The sequence below is a fragment of the Macaca mulatta genome, chromosome 1 (genome assembly GCF_049350105.2).
Source record: "Macaca mulatta isolate MMU2019108-1 chromosome 1, T2T-MMU8v2.0, whole genome shotgun sequence".
Taxonomy (NCBI): domain Eukaryota; kingdom Metazoa; phylum Chordata; class Mammalia; order Primates; family Cercopithecidae; genus Macaca; species Macaca mulatta.
In genome coordinates, this window is record NC_133406.1 from 28,559,715 (window position 1) to 28,579,300 (window position 19,586).

The following is a 19,586-nucleotide window of genomic DNA, read 5'->3' on the forward strand; positions in this document are numbered from 1 at the left end:
TGCAGAAGAGTTTTTCCTAGTTTCTCTTTTATAATTTTATAGTTTTGGGTCTTATATTTAAGTCTTTAATCTCTCTTAATTTTTGTATATGGTAAGAAACAGGGATTTTAAAAATTTGTGTCATCTACAATTTCTTTCATCAGTGTTTTATAGTTCTTCTTATACAGATATCTCACCTCCTTGGTTAAATGTATTTCTAAGTATTTTGGTTTTTTGTAGCTATTGTAGATGGGATTTAGTTCTTGATTTGGCTCTTGGCTTTATCCTTGTTGGCATATGAAAATGCTACTGATTTCAGTATGTTGGTTTTATATCCTAAAACTTTACTGAAGTCATTTATCAAATATAGGAGTCTTTTGGAGGAGTCTTTAGGGTTTCTGCAGGTATATCACATCATCAGTGAAGAGGGATGATTTGACATCCTCTTTTCCGGTTTGGATGCCCTTTATTTATTTCTGTTGTCTGATTGCTCTAGTTAAGTCTTCCAGTACTGCATTGAATAGAAGTGGTGAGAGTGGACAACATTGCCTTGTTCTAGTTCTTAGGAGGAGTGGTTTCATCTTTTCCCCATTCAGTAAGATATTGGTTGTGGGTTTGTCATATATAGCTTTTATTATTAATTTATTATACTTTATGTTCTAGGGTACATGTGCACAACATGCAGGTTATATATGTATACATGTGCCATGTTGGTGTGCTGTACCCATTAACTCGTCATTTACATTAGGTATATCTCCTAATGCTATCCCTCCCCCCTCCCCCCACCCCACAACAGGCCCCAGTGTGTGATGTTCCCCTTCCTGTGTCCAAGTGTGCTCATTGTTCAATTCCCACCTATGAGTGAGAACATGCAGTGTTTGTTTTCTCTTCTTGTGAAAGTTTGCTGAGAATGATGGTTTCCAGCTGCATCCATGTCCCTGCAAACAACATGAACTCATCCATTTTTATGGCTGTATAGTATTCCATGGTGTATATGTGCCACATTTTCTTAATCCAGTCTGTCATTGATGGACATTTGGGTTGATTCCAAGTCTTTGCTATTGTGAATAGTGCCGCAATAAACAGGCTTTTATTATTTTGAAGTATGTTCCTTATGTGCCTAGTTAAGGGTTTTTCTCATGAAGGAAAGCTGGATTTTATCAAATGCTTTTTGTACATTTATTGCAATGATTATTGTTTTTAGTTTTGTTTATGTGGTGAATCACATTTATTGATTTTTTTATGTCGAATCATCCTTACATCCTTGGAATGAAACCTACTTGATTGGGGTATATTATCTTTTTCATGTTCTGTTGGATTTGATTTGCCAGTGTTTTGTTGAAAATGTTTTCTTCAATAAAAGATACCAGTGAGATTGTGGAGAAATAGAAAGCTTTTACACTGTTGGTGGGAATGTAAATTAGTTCAAACATTGTGGAAGACAGTGTGGCATTTCCTCAAAGACCTAAAACCAGAAATACCATTTGACCCAACAATCTCATTACTGGGTATATACCCAAAGGAGCATAAATCATTATATTATAAAGATCTATGAACATGTATGATCATGGCAGCACTATACACAATAACAAAGACATAGAATAAGCCTAAACATCCATCAATACTAGATTAGATAAAGAAAATGTGGTATGTCTATGCCATGGAATACTATGCATCCGTAAAAGGGAATGAGATCATGTCATTTGCACAGACATGGATGAAGCTGGAAGCCATTATCCTCAGCAAACTAATGCAGAAACAGAAAACCAAACATCACATATTCTCACTTATAAATGGGAGCTGAACAATGAGAACACATGGAAAAAGGGAACACAAACTGGGACCTGGCAGAGGCAGGGAGGAGGGAAAGCAACAGGATAAATAGCCAATGCATGTGAGGCTTAACACCTAGGTGATGGGTTGATAGGTGCAGCAAACCACCATAGCACACATTTACCTAATGTAACAAACCTGCACATCCTGCTCATGTATCCCAGAACTTAAAATCAAATTAAATTAAATTTTAAAAAAGTTTTCTTATATTTTCATCAGGGATAGCGGCCTGTCATTTTCTGTTTTGTACCCTTGCCATTCTTTGATATTGCGGTGATGGCTTCATAGAATGAGTTAGGGAGGGTTCCCTCCTCCTCAGTTTGTTTTATGCCTTTGCCATGCTTTGATATTAGGGTAATGATGGCTTCATAGGAATTGGAGCAATTTTAATAGAATTGGTATCAGTTATTCCTTGTACGTCTGGTAGAATTCAACTGTGGATCAGTCTGGTCGTGGACCTTTTTTCTTTTCTTTTCTTTTCTTTTTATTAATTACTGATTCAATTTTTTTACTTGTTATTGATCTGTTCAGGACTTCTATTTATTCTTGGCGCAATCTTGGGAGATTTATGTTTCCAATAATTTACACATTTCTTCTAGATTTCATAGTTTGTGTGCACAGAGATGCTCATAGTAGTCTCTGATGATCTTTTGTATTCCTGTGGAATCAGTTGTTTGTCATTATTATCATTTCTGACTGTGCTTATTTGAGCACATTGTTGCAGTTATTTGAGTCTCAGAGTTGGGGACCAAGCTGGGTGGAGCCAGGCCAGGCAGGACCATCCATACTCCTCCAGTGGCAGTCATAAGCACCAGCTCTTATGGGAACCCAGGGAGTAAGCACCCAGTGATGTGCCTGTGTGCGGAGCAGAGGAACCTCCACTGCCCTAAGCTCTCTGCATGGGAAGGGAGAGACAGCCAGAACTCCTAATCTAGAAGAAGGGGTACTCCAAATGCCAGGAGATATGTCCAGGTGTAGAGTGAAGAGACCATCAAGTTGGCTGCACCAAGTTCTCTACTCAGAAAGGGAAGGGTGGCTTACGCTCCTAATCCAGGCAAACGAGTACATAAAAATGCCTAGAAATGCCCCAGAAAGGAGCAGAGAAATCACTACTGCACAGGGAAAGGCAGGGGTAGCTCAGGCTCCTAATCCAAGGGAGTGGGTGAGCCAAATGCCTGGAAATGTGCCCTGGGCATGGAGCAAAGAAAATGCTACAGCACCAAGATCTCTGCACAGAAAGCAAGGGGTGGTGCAGGCTCCTAATGCAGGTGAATAGGTGCATCAAATGCCTGAAAATATGCCTTAGTGTGGAGTGCAGGGAGCACTGCCATACGAAATTCTTTGCATAGGAAGAGAAGGGTGGCCCATGCTTCTAATTCAGGTGAGCAGGAATGGGATTCTCTCTACTACTCCTTGGAACTAGTAGGGCTCATTCTCCTGACTGACCAAGGGAACAGGTTGAGGCACCTAGCAACGACATATACAGAGCTGTCATCTCAGGTCTCAAAGGCATCCCTGGCTGTAAAGCTTCCTGCAGCTTCAGAAACTCTCCTTCTGCTCCTGTCCTGCAACAAGAAAGATCCCAATTTCAATGCCTATCTCTGGAGTGCACTCCACATCCACTGCTTGTTGTGGGAACCCTTCACCCACTTCAAAGCAAGTGCTCTGAGGCCCAAGACAAATGCTCATGGTAGCCATCACAGCCAGATCACCAAACAATGATTGACTTTGTATGAGCCCAGTTTGAAAATGTTGCCCTCGTCTTGATCCCAAATACTCCCAGACTTTCAATGGGGATCTGTGATGGATTCATCCTACGAGAAAGAGTAAACTGGAAATAGACCAGCCCTCACAATGAACAAAGCCTTGAACATCTAAATCCCTGGTTGGATAAAGAAGATATACCTTTAGCTTAACTGCCTGGCAGAAGCAAAAATAAATCCCCTCTGAAAGAAGATAAATTACCCAGAGACTCAAATTTTCTACACAGAATTTCATACACAATAGCTGACAGTTAATCAAAAACAACCAGAAGTAGACTTTTTTAATTACAAGAGAAAACAAACAATAGAGATAGAATGAAGAATATATCATTATTGCAGTTATTAGATATACCTTTAAAATAAATATGATTAATGTATTCAAAAGATTAAATAATGAAATGGAATGCAGAACTCAATGGATGAAATCAGCAGCATATTAGAAAAAGCTTAAAATAGAATTGGATATGTCAGAATAAAATATTCAAACTAAATATTAAAGTTTGAAGAAATAAAAATGAAAAATATAAAAAGAGTGTAAGATAATATGAGACACAGCAAAATGGTCTAACATATAGATTTTAAAAAGAGAGAGGAGAAAGAATGAGGCAGAAGAACCACTGTAAGAGAGGATGGCCAAGAATTTTCCAAAACTAAAATAAGGCAAAACAAATGACTAAGTTTGGACAGAAGGAAATGAAACATTTGAAACATTCAAAATTAGCAAATAAATAATTGCATATTTTAAACATTCCAGAAATTCAGAAAAAAGTTCTCAAATTAACCTGTTAAGCAAGTTTTCTAGATACAACATCAGTATACAAAGATCAATTGGATTTCTATACATAAACAACAAATAATTAGAAGCTTAATTTTTAGACCAATGAAGCAGAATAGAGAATCCAGAAATAAAGTGCAGCCAACTGATCTTCGACAAACAAAAATATAAAGTGGGGACATGACACCCTATTCAACAAATTGTGCTGGGATAATTGGCAAGCCACATGTAGAAGAATGAAAAGTTGATTCTCATCTCTCACCTTATACAAAAACTAACTCAAGATGGATCAAATACTTAACTCTAAGACCTGAAACATAAAAATCCCAGAAAAATAGCATCAGAAGAAACCTTTCTAGGCATTGGCTTAGGCAAAGACTTCATGACCAAGAACCCAAAAGCAAATGCAACAAAAATAAGATAAACAGATGGGACTTAATTAAACTAAAAAGCTTCTGCACAGCAAAGGAAATAATCAGCAGCGTAGAGCAATAACCACAGAGTGGGAGAGAATCTTCACAAACTATGCATCCAACAAAAGACTAATATCCAGAATCTACAAGGAACTCAAATCGACAAGAAACAATCCTATCAAAAAGTGGGCTAAGAACATGAATAGATAATTCTCAAAAGAAAATATACAAATGGACAACAAACCTATGAAAATATGCTCTACACCACTAATTATCAGGAAAATGCAAATCAGAACCACAATGTGATACCACCTTACTTCTGCAAGAATAGCCATAATTTAAAAATAAAAAAAATCATAGATGTTGGTGTGGATGTGGTGAAAAGGGAACACTTTTACACTGCTGGTGGGATTGCAAACTAGTACAGCCATTACAGAAAATGACGTGGAGAGTCCATAAAGAACTAAAAGTTCTTTAAGTTCACTTGAACTAAAAGTTCTTTAAGTTCACTTGAGCTAAAAGTTCTTTAACTTCATTTGAACTAAAAGTTAAGTTCATTTGATCCAGCAATCCCACTACTGGGTATCTACCCAGAGGGAAAGAAGTCATTATACAAAAAAAGACACTTGCATATGCATGTTTACGGCAGTACAATTTGCAACTGCAAAAATATAAAACTGACCTAAATATCCATCAATCAATGAATGGATAAAGAAAATGTGGTGTATATATGCCATGAAATATTACTCAGCCATTAAAAAGGAATGAAATAATGGCATTTGCAGCAACCTGGATGTAACTGGAGATCATTATTCTAAGTGAAGTAACTCAAGAATGGAAAACCAAACATCTTGTGTTCTCACTCATAAGTGGGAGCTAGGCTATGAGGATGCAAGGGCATAAGAATGATACAAGGGCCAGGTGCGGTGGCTCACACCTGTAATCCCAGCACTTTGGGAGGCTGAGGTGGGCAGATCACGAGGTCAGGAGTTCAAGACCAGCCTGGCCAACATGGTGAAACCCCGTCTCTAATACAAAAGAAATTAGCCAGGCATGGTGGCGTGTGCCTATAGTTCCAGCTAATTGGGAGGCTGAGGCAGTAGAACCGCTAGAACCTGGGAGGCGGAGGGTGCAGTGAACCGAGGTTGCTCCACTGCACTTCAGCTTGTGCAACAGTATGAGACTTAAAAAAAAAAAAAAAAAAGATACAGTGGACTTTGGGCACTCAGGGGAAAGGGTGGGAAGGGATGAGGGATAAAAGACAACATACTGACTGGCCAAGATGTCCAACTAGAAACAGTGGCAATCGGAGGCTCCTATCGAAAAGAACCATAATAAGTGCATTAATCTTTCACTGGCAACCAAGGTATCCAGGTTCTCTCATCAGAACTGACTAGGCAGCTGGTGTGATCCATGGAGAGAAAGGAAGAGCAAGCAGTGTGGTGCAGTAGCCCATCTGAGAGCCACATGGGTAGAGGAACCCCCACCCCTCAGCCAAGGGAGGCACCCTTCCCAGCTGGGGGGGACCGTGATTTTTCCATGGAACTATGAAACCCACAGATTAGAGGATCCCACTCATGAACCCACACCACCGGGCCCTAGGGCCTTAACCCCAGAGCCATGCAGATTCTCAATAGCGTCTCAGCTGGATTCTGCTTAAACCCATCAAGACCCTGGGGAGGAGGGGTGACCAGCATCACAGCTACAGCTGCCTGCTGTCTAAGCCATTTGAGCTTCTGGGGAAAGGGGCAGCAGCCAGTACTGGGACTCACAACTGCCTAACATGTCAAGTTCCCCGGGCAGGGGAAGTGTGGCATCCATCTCTATAGCTCCAGGCTGTGCTTTTCCCCTGCTGGAACCAGTAGGACTGGACAGCTTTGTCCCAAAAGGTGTCCCCAACAGCCCAACACACCAGCTGTGGAAGACTGCAGCCAGAGGATCTCTTCAGGCCTGACCCTGACTCATCCTTCCTCACTGGGTGGGGCTTCCTGCAGGAAATCCAACAACTCTAACCAGAGGCTCAGGGACAGAACCCATATCTCTCTGGGCCTGAGCCTCTAGCGGGAGGGATAGCTGCAGTCTCTGTGAATCAGCAGACATAGCCTTTCCTCCTGATAGTTCTGAGGAATCCAGGAGCCCAGATGAGTGGGTTTCCCCCTAGCAAATCACACCCCTGCATCAAGGGTCAAAGTGCTTCATTAAATGGATCCTGTTCCCCATGCCACCCAACTGGGTGAGACCCTCCAACAGGGGTTGTCAGAAACCCTACACAGGAGCGATCCAGTTGGCATCAGGTCAGTGCCCCTGCCAGAAGATGGAGCAGGCACCCATCTTTGCTGTTTTCTAGCCTCCTTGAGTGACATCTCCAGAGGCAGAAGTGAACCAGATAAATAGGGCGTGAAATGGACCCCCAGCAAATGGCAGCAGCCCTACAGAAGAGGGACCTGACCATTGAAAGAAAAACAAACAAAAAGCAACAACAACAAAAAAGTCCTCACAAATACCTCATCCAAGGGTCAGCAGCCTCAAAGATCAAAACTAGGCAAATTCAGAAAGATGAGAAAGAATCAATGACAAAATGCTGAAAACCCAAAAAGCTAGAGTGCCTCTTCTCCAAATGTTTGCAATGTCTCTCCAGCAAGGGCACAGCACTGCACGGAGGATGAGACGGACGAATTGACAGAAGTAGGCTTCAGAAGATGGGTAATAAAAAACTATGCTGAGCTAAAGAAGTATGTTCTAACCCAATGCAAAGAAGCTAAACACCTTGATAAAAGGTTAGAGGAACTGCTAACTAGAATAAACAGTTTAGAGAGGAACAGAAATGACCTAATGGAGCTGAAAAACAGCACAGGAACTTCGTGAAGCATACACAAGTGTCAATAACTAAATCAGCCAAGTGGAAGAAAGAATATCAGAGTTTGAAGACCACTTTATTGAAATAAGGCATGCAAGCAAGGTTAGAGAAAAAAGAATGAAAAGTAACAAACAAAGCCTCCAGGAAACGGGACTTTGTGAAAAGATGGAACCGGTGATAGACTGGAATACCTGAAGGAGATGGGGCGAATAGAAACAAGCTGGAAAACACACTTCAGGATATTACCCAGGAGGATTTCCCCAACCTAGCAATACATGCCAACATGCAAATCCAGGAAAAGAGAGGGAACACCATTAAGACACTCCACAAGAAGACAAACCCCAAGATACATAATCATCAGATTCTCCAAGGTCAAAATAAGGGAAAAAGTGTTAAGGGCAGCCAGAGAGAAAGACCAGGTCACCTACAAAAGGAAGCTAATCAGACTAAGAGTGAACCACTCAGCAGAAACACTGCAAACCAGAACAGATTGAGGGCCAAATTCAACATTCTTAAAGAAAAGAATTTCCAACCCAGAATTTCATATCCAGCCAAAATAAGCTTCATAAGTGAAGGAGAAATAAAATCATTTCCACACAAGTAAATGTTGAGGAATTTTGTTACCACCAGGCCTACCTGAAAGAAGCACTAAATATGGGGGGGAAAACACACCAAAATATATTCTTTCAGTTAAGAGAAACAAATAAAGCATATTCGAATAGGAAGAGAGCAAGTCATATTGTTTCTGTTTGCAGATGACATGATTTTATATTTAGAAGACAACATCATCTCAGCCCAAAAACTCCTTAAGCTGATAAGCAACTTTAGCAAAGTATCAGGATACAAAATCAATGTGCAAATATTACAAGCTTTTCTTTACACCAACAATAGACAAACAGAGAGCCAAATTATGAATAAATTCCCACTCACAATTACTACGAAGAGAATAAAATACCTTGGAATACAGATAACAAGGGATGTAAAGGACCTCTTCAAGGAGAACTACAAACCACGGGTCAAGGAAATAAGAGAGGATAGAAAAAAAAAAAAAAAAAAGGAAAAACATTCCATCCTCATGAATAAGAAGAATCCATATCATGAAAACGGTCATACTGCCCAAAGTAATTTATAAATTCAATGTTATTCCCATCATACTACTATTGACATTCTTCACAAAATTAGAAAAAAGCTAGTTTAAATTTCATATAGGATCAAAAAAGATCCCATATAGCCAAAACAATCCTAATCAGGAAGAACAAAGCTGGAGGCATCACGCTACCTGACTTTATACTACAAGGCTACAGTAACCACGACAACACAGTACTGGTTAAAAAAAAAAAAAAAAAAAAAAAAAACAGACATATAGACCAATGGAACAGAAAAGAGACCTCAGAAATAACACCATATCTACAACTATCTGTCCTTCGACAAACCTGCCGAAAACAAGCAATGGGGAAAGGATTCCCTATTTAATAAATGGTGCTGGGAAAACTGGCTAGCCATATGCAGAAAACTGAAACTGGACCCCTTCCTGACACCTTATACAAAAGTTAACTCAATATGGCTTAAATACTTAAATGTAAACCCCAAACCACAAAAACACTACAAGAAAACCTAAGCAATACCATTCAGGACATAGACATGGACAAAGACTTCATGACAAAAATGCCAAAAGCAATAGCAACAAAAGCCAAAATTGACAAATGGGGTCTAATTAAACTAAAGAGCTTCTACACGGCAAAAGAAACTATCATTAGAGTGAATAGGCAACCTACAGAATGGGAGAAAATTTTTGCAGTCTACCCATCTGAGAAAGGTCTAGCATCCAGAATCTACATGAAACTTAAATAAATTTACAAGGAAAAAAACAAGTATCAATAGCTGAATCAACCAAGTGGAAGAAAGAATATCAGAGTCTGAAGTGGTCAAAGTAGCAAAAGTGGGCAAAGGATATGAACAGACACTTCTCAAAAGAAGACTTTTACATGGCCAACAAACTTATGAAAAAAAGCTCAACATCACTGACCATTAGAGAAATGCAAATCAAAACCACAATCAGATACCATCTCACACCAGTAAGAATGGTGATTATTAAAAAGTCAAGAAACAATAGATGCTGGCGAGGCTGTGGAGAAATGGGAATGTTTTTACACTGTTAGTGGGAATTTAAGTTAGTTCAACGATTGTAGAAGACAGTGTGGCAATTCCTCAAGGATCTAGAACCAGAAATACCATTTGACCCAGAAATCCAATTACTGGGTATATACCCAAAGGAATACAAATCATTTTATAAAGACACATGCACACATATGTTTACTGCAGCACTATTTACAATAGCAAAGTCATGGAACCAATCCAAATGCCCATCTATGATAGACTGGATAAAGAAAATGTGGTACATATATACCATGGAATACTATCTAGCCATAAAAAAGAAATGAGATCATGTCCTTTTCAGGGACATGGATGAAGCTGGAAGCCATCATCCTCAGCTAAGTAACACAGGAACAGAAAACCAAACACCACATGTTCTCACTCATAAGTGGGAGTTGAACAATGAGAACACATGGACACAGGGAGGGGAATAACACACACTAGGGCCTGTTTGGGGGTGGGAGGTGAGGGGAAGAAACTTAGAGGATGGGTCAATAGGTGCAAAAAGTTTATTTAAAAGAAATGAAAGGTTATATATGCACTCACATATTTTAAAAAATAATGGAAAGAAAAAAGTTTCCCTCTACAATTTTTTTTTAAAAGACTACATATTGGGTACTGTGTACACTGCTCAGGTGATGGGTGCACCAAAATCTCAGAAATCACTGCTAAAGGACTCAACCATGTAACCAAATACCACCTCTTCCCCCAAAGCCTATTGAAATAAAAATAAAAATTAAAAAAATACCAATACAATAGCACCAAAAATCATCAAATACCTTAAAAGAAATGATACACAAAATGAATGCACAGAAAACTGGAAAACATACAGAAAATTTTTAAAAGAGTTCCATACAAGGATATATTATGCTCATTTATTGAAAGATTAAATATTATGATGATGTCAGTTCTCCCCAAATTGATCTATATAGATTCAGTATATTCCCAAACAAAATCTCATTGAGGATTTTGGGTGTGTGTGTGAAACATGACAAGCTGATTATAAACTTTATATTAAAACTTAAGTGTTTGAGAATAGCCAAGATAATTTAAAGAGAAACTAGAGTTGAAGGACTTATACCATGGATATCAAGATGCATTACACATTAAGGTCATGCAGTAGTGACACAATGATAGACAGACAGAATGGAGCCAAGACATTGACCACACACAATTTATGATCTAGGTGACACTGCCAAGCAGTAAAGTAAGAGCAGTTTTTCTCTTAACGGTGCAGGATCAACTATACAGGTATATAAAAATATCTTGACCCCAACTTCATGCTGTATAACTCCAGCTGGATGGTAGATATAAGCATAAAGGGTAAAATAGTAAAGCTTCCAGAAGTAAATACAGGAGAATATCTTTATGGCTTGAGACAAGCAAACATTTCCTAAACAGGACCTCAAAATTAACTAACCATAAATGTAAAGATGATAAATTAAACTACATTGAAATTAGGGATTTCTGTTAGTTAAAACACAAATGCAAATGGAGAAGTTTAGCCATGAGATAGGAGAAGATATTGTAAGACATGCACCATTTTAAAAAGATTAGTGCTCAGAACTTTAAAATGCCTACAAGTGACAAAGAAAAAGATAACTCAATATATAAGCAGGCAAGAGACTTATCTGAATAAGCATTTCAGAAAAGAAGACATCCAAATAGCCAGTAAATACACATATGATCTTATTAATCAACAACAAAAAATGAAAATTAAAGTTACAATGTGATATTATCACCAAACCTATGAGGATGACTGCAAGGAAAAATTTTAACAATATCAATTGTTTGGAGGACATAGAGCAATGAAAATGTTAGCATACTATTGGTAGGAGTGAAAACTGGTACAGCCACTTTGGATAACTGTTTAGCCCCACTGCTAAAGTTGAACATAAGCATGCCCAGTAAATCCACTAGTTATATACCAAACAGCAGTTATACAAATACATGCCAAAATTCATGTACAAGAATGCCCATAACTTCATTATTCATCATGGCCCCAAACTGGAAACACCACAAATGCCCATCAACAGCAGAATGGATTTTTAAAAAATGATGCATTCATAAGATACACTAGTATATAGCAGGTTCAGCAAATTATTTCTGTTAAAGGCCCAATAGTAAATATTTTAGACTTTGAGCACCATATAGTCTCTGTTGCAACTTTTCAACTCTGCTGTGGTAGGGTGAAAACAGTCATAGATATGTAAACAAATGAGCCAATGTGAATGGCTGTATCTCAAGAAAACTTTGTTTGCCAGCCTCTGCCATGTAGCAATGGAAATGAACAAACTATTGCTACATGAAAGAACATGGATGAATCTTAAAATGTCATGTGAAGCAAAAGAAGGCAGACACAAAAGAATATATTCTGAAAGGTGGAGGAGGAGACTGGGAGAGGCTTTAAGGAGGCTTCCAGGATGCTGCTAATACTCTATTTAATAATGTAAGTGGTAGCCTGGTGTGTTCCTTTTGTGGTCATTCACCGAGCTGTTGAGTATGATTCGTGCACATTTATACTCTCATATATCTTTCGATAAACAATTTTATGAGACAATAGTTAAAAGTACTAAAAGATGACTCAAGGATAATCTAGAGATGCTTTGCTTTGAAAAAAGCAAAGAAGGTAGCCAGATAACATCAGAAAATGTATTTTCATAATGCATGTTGCAGTAACTTTAATTTTTATTGTGTGCATAGGATATTTGGCAAAATCTGGTGGTCATTTACTGCTTAGAGTTGAAATTGAAGTCATGCTTGATGGTGAGTATTGAGGTTATAACAAAATCTTTATGCATAAATCTAAGTACATTTACTATTTGTGATTCTAGTCACATATGATTTCTGTTAGGGTGCCAGGCCAGATAGGAAGAGGGTGGTAGTAGTGGTTGGATAATTATGGAAGAATCAATGAAAGGACTGGGCTAAGAGGTATGTATGTTTTTTCTCTTTCTATTCTATTTCCTCTTACTCTCTTTCCCTGTTTCAGTCACTCCATGTATTCCACTGATTGTCTGAGAACTGTCATCCTAGAGCCGTTGGGAACTTCGGAAAGTTGAAAATTCATTTACTCATTCATCTAACAAATGTTTTTTAGCATCTCTTATATTTATGTGACAGCACTATTTACTGCTAGCGACAGAGTTGCAAATAAAGCAGTCTCTTCCCTCAGAGAATTCACATTTTAGTAGATAGTATTGTACAATATATTTGCAGAGGAGGGAATTTAAAAAGGGTAATATTAGTCTATCAAAATGTTTGGGTCTTAGGAATCTCCCTTAGCCTCTGTCTGTTGTCCCATCAGGGTCAGAATTACAAACAGTGAGTTATAAAAACAAGTTGGCTGCCTTCCTTCCTCTTTCTTTCTTACTAGACTATTTTTTTTAGAACAGTTTCAGGTTCACAGCAATATTGAGCTGCAGGTACAGAGATTTCCCAAGTGCCTTCTCTCCTCACCAATGCTTAGCCTCCCCCATTATCGACATCCCCCATCAGAGTGGTACATTTATTATAATTCACGGACCTACATTTATACGTCATTACCTTCCTTCCTTATTCATTCATTCATCCATTCATTCATTCACTCACTCACTCATTCATTCAACACATATTTGACTACCTGCTAAATGCCAAACACTAGAATTTTCCATCTTTCTTACAGTCATTTTCTTCTTTCACTCCCCTCTCTCCTACTCCTTCTCATCTCTCTGTTTTCTAAATCTCCCCCCTTTGTTTCTATTTCTTTTATCAAGAAATAAAATAGTAATTTCTCATAGTCCACTATCTGGATATAATGATATTAGCATTTTGTATAATGATATTAGCATTTTGGTCTATGTATTATCCCGGTTTTTTTTTTTTTTTTTTTTTTTTTTGAGACGGAGTCTCCCTCTGTCACCCAGCTGGAGTGCAGTGGCGTGATCTCTGCTCAGTGAAAGCTCCGCCTCCCGGTTCCAGCAATTCTGCTGCCTCAGCCTCCAGAGTAACTGGTAACTACAGGCGTGGGCCACCACGCCTGGCTAATTTTTTGTATTTTTAGTAGGGACAGGGTTCACCGTGTTAGCCAGGATGGTCTTGATCTCCTGACCTCAAGATCCGCCTGCCTTGGTCTCCCAAAGTGCTGGGATTACAGGCATGAGCCACCATGCCCTGCCTATCCAGGATATTTTTAAAGAATAAAAGCTATTATATATTTTTAACTATCATAACTGTTTTATAACTTTTTTCACTTAGCTGTATAATATAAACATCTTTCTATGCCAAGAAATAGGGGCCTACAATATGTTAATACATATGTAGTATTTCATTTTATATTCCTAACTTTTAAGCAGTTCCCTATTAATGAACATTTAGACTGATTTTAACTTTTTCATTATGACCAATATGAACCTCTTCCTCAACATACAAATACCTGTTTATGTTATCTAGAAAAATGCTCAACACATAAAAGGTCCTCGGTAATTTTTAGTGAATATTCCCATTTTTCTTTTAATGGGGTCTGGTGGGGATAGATGATAAAACTTCCTGAATGCTATCAGTCAAAGTTACAAAATGCAGAGGGAATGAAGAGGAGAGATGGAGAGAAGGGGGCACTCTGTGAAAGGTGGCAGGGCTGTTTAGAATTAAAGTTTCATGGCCTCTAAGAAAGAGATAACTTGAACTAAAGTCTCTTCTGATATTACAGTTATTGAACGACTGCTCCGAGATGAAGACCCTGTGACCAAAGAGTTGGCTGAAATAACCTACGATATTTTTAAGAAAATAGCCAATAAACTGACCTCTGCAACTCTTAATCAAAACTTCCAAAAATTGCTTAAATTCTTCTACATCAAAAAATTGAGCCCTCTTTACAATTATAACTCACTCAAGGACCAGATAGACAGTCCCACAGACAGTAAAGATATCAAGAATGATAAGACCTTATAGAAGAGAATGATGATGACATTCATCATTCATAAACAATGGGAAGTCAACAATGTCTTGGAGCTGACCTTAGAAGAAGAATGATTTTTCTTTCCCTCCTGACAACTTGAGTCTGTTTGTAGATGCTTTTCTGAAAAATGCTGGAAGCTTTTACTGTTTCTTCTTAATTCTCTATTCAAATATAGAAATCTGAGAGACCTGGTGTCTCTGACAGTGATCAGAAGCCCTATTTCCTCAAAACCACTAATAATTGAAAATAACATAAGCAAAGTGTTTGATGAGAAGCTCTTGGAACTTGATTCAGTCCATAAGCGTCTACTGAGCACCTTCTAAGTGCCAGATACTGTGTTAGGCAGTGGAGACATTTGGATGATATAGACAAGGTTCCTGACCTCAGGATGGGCACAGTCTAGTGACACATAGTGTGGTCATTTCTATCCTGCTGGGAGAAATATTGCCTAGGGCAGTGTTAACAAAAAAGATGTGGAACTTGAAAAAGGGGAGAAGGAAATATATTCTGGGTACAGGTATTGAGCAATAAGAGTGTAGGGGAAAGTGGAGGAGTTTGTGGGTACAACTATGAGGAGGAAAGAAGAATGAGAAGAGCTGAAACCCAAGCGAAGACTACTTTATGCTAATTGGTTTGAGCTTTTTAAAAGAAAGATTGGACAGTCCATCATAGTCAGTGCTCCCATTGCCATCAGAATTATAAAACCTCATCAATGATCTTGCTCAACTTAAGGCTAAGGCTTATCCTTCACTCCTCCTACCTTACCTTCTCTGGATCCCCATATCCCCACCTGAGCATAAGCCATTCTAGCCACAGTAAACTACTTGTAATTAGATGAAAGCACTTTTTCTCTGTTGATTCAGATGTAGTGGCATCTGAATTTGTAATGTGTCAACTTCCAGTTCAAGTATGTTTTCCTTTCTTTGCTGGGTCACCTCTCTAGTATTGTATGGCAGCCATTCCAGCTTCCCCTACATTCTCCTTCAGCTTCTCTGACTTCTGGGCCAGGTGAGTTTAGTTTTATTGACAAAGGATTCCAGCTTCTCCTGCAGAATACCCACATCATCAACATCAATATTGGAAGCAGTAAGAGATGGACACAGTTTTGAGCTTGTGGGTTCTACTTTGTCCTTGTTCTTCCCATTTCACATACACCTTCCCTCCCAACTGCCTGCCCTGCATATTTCAAGTTCCAGGATCAGATGTGAAAATGATAGACTTCAGAGACTAGACTACTTATCCTGCTCCCACAATTTCATATGGTCAAATCCCCAGTTCTGCTTCTCTAGTTGAATCCTGATGGATGTATCTGGGATCCATTTTTTTCCCTCTTTGATCAAGTTGGGTGGGTTTGGTCCTATATTTTGCCTTAACACCCTATGATTATACCTTTCATCGTTTTTAATCACACTGTAATAAAATTATCTATTTCCTTCTCCTTCTGCTTCATAAAATGGAAGTTTCATGAAAGCAACTGTCATGTCTTACACTTGGTTGTGTGCTCTTGGGCTCAATGCCTGGCACTTGTAAATGCTCAATGAATACTTGCCAAATGAATGAAATGTTAACAAGACATATTACCTTCACACTTCAGTAAAAGTTTTTACATATTTATGAAATGTGGAGTAATAAAAAATGACTAGAAATAAAGAATACATAATTTTAATTTATACCTTAACCTGTATTATTTTATATATCCAGGTGTCCCAGATCTCATCTTTCAAAATTAGGGCAAATTTTCATTCCCACATAATGAACTAGCAGAATACCTAAAGAGGTAGGCTGAATAATTACCTCCCCCAAAATATCCACTTCCTAATCCGTGAAATCTGCAGATATTTTGCTTTATGTGGCAAAAGGAACTTAACAGATGTGATTAAGAATCTTGAGATGGGGAGATTATTTTGGATTATCTAGGTGGGCCCAATGTAATCATAGATTCTTTATAAGAGGAATATGGGAGGTCAGTGAGAAAGGGGATTCATGAAGATGCTACACTTCTTTCTGAAGGTGGAGGTAGGGTCCATGAGCCAAAAAATGCAAGGAATACAGGTCTAGGAGCTGAAAAAGGCAAGGAAATAGATTTCTATAGAATTTCCAGTGAGCAAGGTCCTACACACATCTTTTTTTTTTTTTTTTTTTTTTTGAGACGGAGTCTCGCTCTGTCACCCAGGCTGGAGTGCAGCGGCGCGATCTCGGCTCACTGCAAGCTCTGCCTCCTGGGTTCACGCCATTCTCCTGCCTCAGCCTCCCCAGTGGCTGGGACTACAGGCATCCGCCACCACGCCCAGCTAATTTTTTTTTTGTATTTTTAGTAGAGATGGGCTTTCACCGTGCTAGCCAGGATGGTCTCGATCTCCTGACCTCGTGATCCGCCCTCCTTGGCCTCCCAAAGCGCTGGGATTACAGGCATGAGCCACCGCACCCGGCCCTACATACATCTTGACTTTGGCCCAGTGAAACCCACTTGGGACACCTGACATCCAGAATTGTATGAAATAAATTCATGTTGTTTTAAGGCCCTGTTTGTGGTAATTTGCTAGAGCAGCAAAAGGAATTTAATATAGCTACATTTCTGCAAAACAAAGAAAATCAATTCAACCAATACCCATCAATCAACCAGACAGCAATTGATATATTAGGCCTTACACAAAGGTTGATATTTCTTTAGGGTCTGATAATCCTATTAGACATGATCCTATTCATCATCTCCTGGTTCCCTCTCCTCCTTCTCCTTTCCGTATCTTCTCTTCACCCCACATTTTCCCGATTTCTTCAGGATCTCTGAGTTGTTTTCACTTTACTTGGTAAAACACTCAACTCTCCAGAGGCTTCACCTCCCACTTGGATATGCAGGTCTTCCATATGCTCTGAAGACATAAGAGTATCCCTTCAATAGATTTCACCTTCTTTAGGAAATAGTTGTGGTTATGAATACCTTTCTTCTTGGCACATGGCTGTTATTCCCATTTTTGAAAAATATAATAATCCTTGAAAGCTTCTCCATTGTTTGCTGGAGTAAGAGAGAAATAGTCAACATGGCCTTTAAGGCCATGTAGGATCTGGCCCCCCTTGCCAGCCTCATGGAACACTCTCTTGCTCACTCTTCGTGTTCCAGAAACACTAGCTTCCTCAACTCCCCATTCTCCCCATGAATTAGGGCCTTCACTCATGTTCTTCCTGTGCCAGAAGCACTCTTCCTTTTCCCTCACACAGTCAGTTCCTACCCATCCTTCAAAACCCAACTCAGAAGTTATTTCCACAGGAAGCATCTTTGACCCCCATATACCTTTGTAGCACTTACCACAATAACTAGGATAATTAATGATAGAATAAATTAATGGAAAGATAATTCATCTGCAGTTAGTTGCCTCTACTCTGGCCCTGTTGCTAAAATATCAGCTCCACAAGATCATGAATTGTGTTTGCTTAATTCACTCCTGTATACACACAGGCCATAGTAGTATTTAATACATATTCGTCACATGGATAAATGGGTGAGTAAATAGACACGTGAGCAGACTTTCTGATATTGGCTAGATATGTATAAGGGAAGAGACAGCCTCAGCTTTATTGGGCATATTGTTGTGGCCCATTGTATAGGGAAGTGGGACACATTTGTTGCAGACTTACTACATGATAAGCACTCTTTGTGTGTCTATTTCATTTCATCCTCACAATAATACTGAAAAAAAAAGGTATTTTTGTTGCCATTGCATAGTTGAAACAATTTGATAGACTCTGTTGGCTTTGATATCCATGCAAGGGGAGAGGATTCAAGGGATCCCTGGTGAGTTCACTATTCCAGGAGGATATCTGACCTCCATTTTGTACCACAAAATTATGGTGGCACCCTGTCAGAGAAGGAGGTATCCTGCCTCTGAGAGGCCTTCTCTAACTCACATGTTTCCACAGCACACTTGGCCTAGTGGCTGCTTTATCCCAGAAACTACAAAGTGCTTTACTTGTGATATCCGACTTACTCTTCCCAACAATCTTAGCAGCTGGGTATTATCACTGCTCCCATTTTGCTGAAAAGCAATCTGAACCTCAGAGAGATTGAGTAAATGTCACATAACTTAAGGAGAGGAGTGCAGAATATTTGAACTCAAGGACTCCAGAACAGGATACTTAATCACTCTATCACTGAAATTGCCCTTTTAGGGATTTGTTTTTCCCACTGGGTATAAACTCGTTTGCATATTGGAACCATTTAGACTGATCTAAAAATACATATCAATAAACAGGCTTTAATCCAGACCATTTATATCAGAATATTTGGGCTTTACACCTGGCCATCAGTGTTTTTTAAGAGTCCTGGTAATGGCCGGGCGCGGTGGCTCACGCCTGTAATCCCAGCACTTTGGGAGGCCGAGGCGGGCGGATCACAAGGTCAGGAGATCGAGACCACGGCGAAACCCCGTCTCTACTAAAAATACAAAAAATTAGCCGGGCGCGGTTGTGGGCGCCTGTAGTCCCAGCTACTCGGGAGGCTGAGGCAGGAGAATGGCGTGAACCCGGGAGGCGGAGCTTGCAGTGAGCCGAGATCGCGCCACTGCACTCCAGCCTGGGCGACAGAGCGAGACTCCGTCTCAAAAAAAAAAATAAAATAAAATAAAATAAATAAATAAAGAGTCCTGGTAGATCCAGAGAGAAGTCAGTATTGTGTGTCAGTGTACTAGTCAGTCCTTGAGATCAGGTTTAGACATTTCTCTATCATCAGCATCTAGCACTGTGTTTGTCATGTGGGGGAAAACTTCATAAATTTATAACTTATTGAGTATAGGAACCAATCATTTATTTGTTCACAAACCAACATTAGTTTAGTTAGGGTACAGAGACATTAGGGAAAGAGACACTGTACTAGGAAATAAGC

General features: G+C 39.2%; 1 protein-coding gene across 1 annotated transcript in view; it reads left to right on the forward strand.

The window, feature by feature from the left end:
* MROH9 (maestro heat like repeat family member 9) overlaps positions 1-14,703 on the forward strand; it is a 128,354-nt gene extending 113,651 nt beyond the window's left edge. Inside the window, exons 20-21 of the mRNA XM_077988826.1 lie at positions 12,478-12,540; positions 14,462-14,703. Coding sequence (XP_077844952.1) covers positions 12,478-12,540; positions 14,462-14,703 — 305 coding nt within the window. The remainder of the gene's footprint in view (positions 1-12,477; positions 12,541-14,461) is intronic.
* The last annotated feature ends 4,883 nt before the right edge of the window (positions 14,704-19,586 follow it).